This window comes from Fonticula alba, assembly GCF_000388065.1.
Source record: "Fonticula alba strain ATCC 38817 unplaced genomic scaffold supercont2.9, whole genome shotgun sequence".
Classification (NCBI taxonomy): Eukaryota; order Rotosphaerida; family Fonticulaceae; genus Fonticula; species Fonticula alba.
Window position 1 is genome coordinate 759948 of NW_009242979.1, and position 4018 is coordinate 763965.

General features: G+C 65.1%; 2 protein-coding genes across 2 annotated transcripts in view; one reads left to right on the plus strand and one right to left on the minus strand.

The window, feature by feature from the left end:
* Positions 1–15: 15 nt before the first annotated feature.
* Positions 16–607, minus strand: H696_05234 (hypothetical protein). Its single transcript, XM_009499095.1, has 2 exons — positions 393–607; positions 16–147 (listed from the first exon to the last, which is right to left on the minus strand). Exons 1-2 carry the CDS (start codon positions 567–569, stop codon positions 55–57), a joined length of 270 nt encoding a protein of 89 aa, XP_009497370.1. The 5' UTR covers positions 570–607; the 3' UTR covers positions 16–54.
* A 1008-nt stretch (positions 608–1615) lies between these two features.
* H696_05235 (hypothetical protein) overlaps positions 1616–4018 on the plus strand; it is a gene marked incomplete at its 5' end in the record, with an annotated part of 2843 nt that continues 440 nt past the window's right edge. The window contains 3 exons of the mRNA XM_009499096.1: positions 1616–1971; positions 2185–2328; positions 3106–3994. Coding sequence (XP_009497371.1) covers positions 1616–1971; positions 2185–2328; positions 3106–3994 — 1389 coding nt within the window. The remainder of the gene's footprint in view (positions 1972–2184; positions 2329–3105; positions 3995–4018) is intronic.

The following is a 4018-nucleotide window of genomic DNA, read 5'->3' on the forward strand; positions in this document are numbered from 1 at the left end:
GGGGGGGGGGGGGGGGGGGGGGGGGGGAGAGGGGAGAGGGGGGGGGGGGAGAACCTACTCCTCGGCAACCGGGGCGGCGGGCTGGTCCAGACGAGAGCTGTAGAGCATCGGGCGGAGGGGGATGCGCTTCCGGTCCTGGGCGGCCTCCTAGAGAGCGCAAAGCAGACGAGCCCAAAGCCAGAGAGGGGAAGAAAGAAAGAAAAAGAACACAGGAGAGGGGTCAGTCGCCGGGTCAGAAGAAGCAACAGGGACAGGGGTGCTGAACGGCAGGGCATGCTCCCCTGCCACAGGCCGAAGGGAGGAGGCGAGGAGGAGGCCACCAATGGATAGAGAGAGAGAGAGAGAGAGAGAGAAAATGTGTGTGTGTAGGGGGGGGGGGGGGGGCGTTGTACCATGTCGTTGACGATGACGTGGTACAGGGTGTAGGGGAGAATCACACCAGCGACGGCCATGATGACAGCGTTACGGGGGGTGATCCGGAAGTAGCGGAACTGGTTCTCACGCATGGAGGCCCAGCTCTCGATGGCGGGGTCCCTCATGATGGGGGTGGCGGAGAAGGGGTTCTGCATGGTGGTCTGGCGGTGGCAACAAGGGCAGGAGGAGGAGGAGGGGGGGGGGGGAAAGAAGTGTCAGAACAGAGGTCCTGGCAGCAGGGGCAGAGCAGGGACAGCGGGCAACCAGGCGAGGCAAAAGCAGAGGAACGAGGAAGGCGGCAGCGCGAAAGGGAATCTTACAGGGGGGAGGGGGAGGGGGGGGGGGGGGGCAACAAGGACAAGGCAGAGGGGAGGATCGGCCAGGAGGAGTGTTGTCTGAAAGCGCGCCTCCCGCGCCGGAGGCAGCACCAAAGCGCGCCGGCAGATGAATGATCCGACACTGGACGGAGCCGAAGCGAGAAATGGTATTTGGAAGGTCATGTGGCGATTAGAGGCCACGGGATAGCGCCCAGGCTGCCAACGCTCTCTGACTCAAAGGCAACTGCCTGGCCGGCGGACCGTGCGAGGGCTGACCAAGTCCGCATCCCTCCCACTCCCCCCGCCCCCCCCCGTCTCCCGTCGCCTCTCCTTTCCCCCTTCACTCGAGCGCTGGAAGCTTCGCCTCTGCTACGCGCGCGCGCGTGCCGGACCCCCTCACCTTTCTCCGGTCTCTTCCTTCTCTCCTCCGTCGCCTGTACTTGGCTTGAGGCTTTTTTTCTTCCTCCCTCCACCACACCGACATGGTGCCCAATCGACCGCACCAGCCTCCGCCGCCGCACCCACCTGGCGCTCCATTCGGCGGACGTCTGCACCCGCCCCCGCCTTCGCACTATGAACATGGAGCGCACCCGGGCGGCCCGCAGCCACCCGGACCGCTCGGTGGGGGCCCGGGCCAGCACCATCCGCATGCCTTTGTTCCCTCCCTCCCACCGGCCCCAATGAGCATGGGCAACTTCAGTCTCCCAAAGGCGCCAGGAGGGACGAGCATCAGCCACCAGCCTCCAGGGGGGGGACCCGGCCACCCGGTTCATCTGCCGGCCGTGCACACCGGGCACTCGCTGCCACCGCCGCCGGCACCACCACCGCACCATCCGCATTTCCTCTCACCCCAGGGACCGCCACCGTCCCAGCACCATCCTGGGATGGTGCTGCCGTCCGGCGGCGGCGGCGCCACCGCCGCCGCGGCCGCCGCCGCACGGCCCCCGGTCGCTGCTCCGGGCCCTGCGATGGCGGATCCCCCACCGCCCAACCTGGCAGCCATTTTCAATCTCGACGCTCCGATTGAGCCGCCTCTGATTAAACCTTTGGCCGAGGAGGCCCCGCCATCGGCCGTGTCGACGCCGACGGCCACCGAGCCCGGGCGTTCTGTCGGCCGGGGAGCCGCCCATGCCAGCCCATACCGCATCTCCAAGGCCCGGCTGACGCCGATTCGTCCGCGCGTGGCGGTCATCTGTGCCAGTAACCAAAATCGCAGCATGGAAGCACACGATGTGCTCATGTGCGTGTCACTCCTCTCGGCCCCCTGTGGGCAATGCAAGGGCAAGGCGGTCGGTGGGTGGGGGCAGGGGGGAGGGGGGAGGGGAAATTCCGCTGGCGCATGTGCAGATGGATCATATGTCGGCCTGCTTGTGGAACATGACACTTACCTTGCCGTCCTTGCTCTCCTGCCTTTGCCTCTCTGCACTCCTGCTCCTCCCTGGACATCGGGTAGCTCGCACGGCATCCCAGTCCACTCATATGGTACTGGCAGTCGGGTGAAGCTTCCTGGGCCGTCGGCCGACAAGCCGAACGTCTATCCCTTTGGGACGCCATATGCGTCGATCGAGAAGGAGCTCGGGTCGAAGGATCCCAAACTGTACGTATTGCTGTACTCACACAGCATGGGGCGTCTCTCCTCCCTGCCTTGGCTCCCCCTCTCGTCTTCCTATCTATCGGGGAGGAGGAAAGAGCAGGGGGAGGGGGCAAAGGAGGCAGCATATGGATCTGCCGCCGTGCAGGCTCTCGGGCATGTCGGTCGGCAATTTGGTCTGGGTGCAGGGTCTAAGTGTGGAGGCTGCTGCCGTTCCGACCACATCACCGCCGCGGCTGCCGCCATCCGAGGGTGGGTCTGTTCTGAATCCAGCCACCCGTCTGCTGCTTGGGTTGAACACTCGCCTGGCGGATGGGTGCGCCGATGTGCCCGTAAGCGTGTCTGTGTGTGTGTGCGTGTGCATGTATGCATGTTTGCGTGTGTATACATACATGTATTCACATGCGCACGGCCTTACCACATAAGGAGCACTGGTGGGCTGGAGGGAGACGATGCCAAAGGGGATGCCGTGAGAAACATGCCTCCGGACGGTGAGGTGGTTTCCGCTTCGCTGGTCGATGTGGTTTCTCGTTGGCACTGGCATCGGTCCATGGGGGAGGGGGAGGTGGGGGTGAAATGGGGCCGAAAAGGAAGGGCACAGACACTTGCCCTTTGCCCCGGGGACAGGGAATGGAGGAAGGGGGAGAAATCGGCGAAGATTCGACCGGGCGAGGCCAGCATGCGGCTTGGAAGGCTCCAAAAGACAGGCCTCACTCCGAGCGATGCACTAACACGCCTACCTGAACACATCACACACACACACACACACACACACACACGTAGCTACAAGGGTAATGGCTTGCTGCCGATGCTTGAGCGGAATTCCCGGGTCAAGCGCGCGCCCGAGCGCTTTGTCGACACGCTGATGGCTCCGTATGTCCCGGCGCCGGATGAGCCCGTGCAAGCGGTCCAAGCCGCCAAGCAGGAGTCCACGCCGGTGGTCTTGCCCGACTTGAGGCTCATCGACCGGCACCCGGGGCAACTGGCCAGCACCACAACCGACGTCCGGTGGAAGGATTTGGACTTCGGGGCCGTGGCGGCATGTTCCTTCCTGGCGGCCGACCGGGACCTCATCACTTGCACATCCCTGAGCGGCCTTTTCCTGGAGAACCACTATGGGGCCGGGAATTCGGCTCCCATGGCCCTGGTGACGCCGGTGGCCGGGGAATCGGCCGGTCCGGGGGAGATCGAGGGGGAAGATCAACAACCGGGCGACTTTGTCGGGGCTGGAACCCCGCCAGGAGTGCCGCCGGACCACTCGAACCCGGACCCGACCTTGGAGCTGGACTTCACGGAGCCGGACGACTCGGCTGCCCCGTCGGCCACCACCTCGGCGTCGGCCTCCTCGCGGAATCTTTCCCGAGTGCGGCTCTCATCACGTCAGTGCCAAACTGGGCCCGAGCGCTTTGATGTGCTGATCACCTGCGAGGCTCGCTGCTTTGAGGCTGTGCGGGCCACCCTCACTTCCATCGATGTGACCTTGCCGCCGGCCGTCCCGGGTGAGGGGAGCGGCCCCTCGATGACGGAGGCGCGCGCAGCGGCCTCCATCGTTCCGGCCACCTGGCGTGGTCCGCGCCACGGGGTACCGGTGCATGTCATCAATGTGGAAATCAAGGACAACCGGACCGAAGCGCGCCTCGGTGCGGCAGACATCTTGAACTTGGTACAAAGTGTGCGTTGCTCTTCGGGGTGCGGG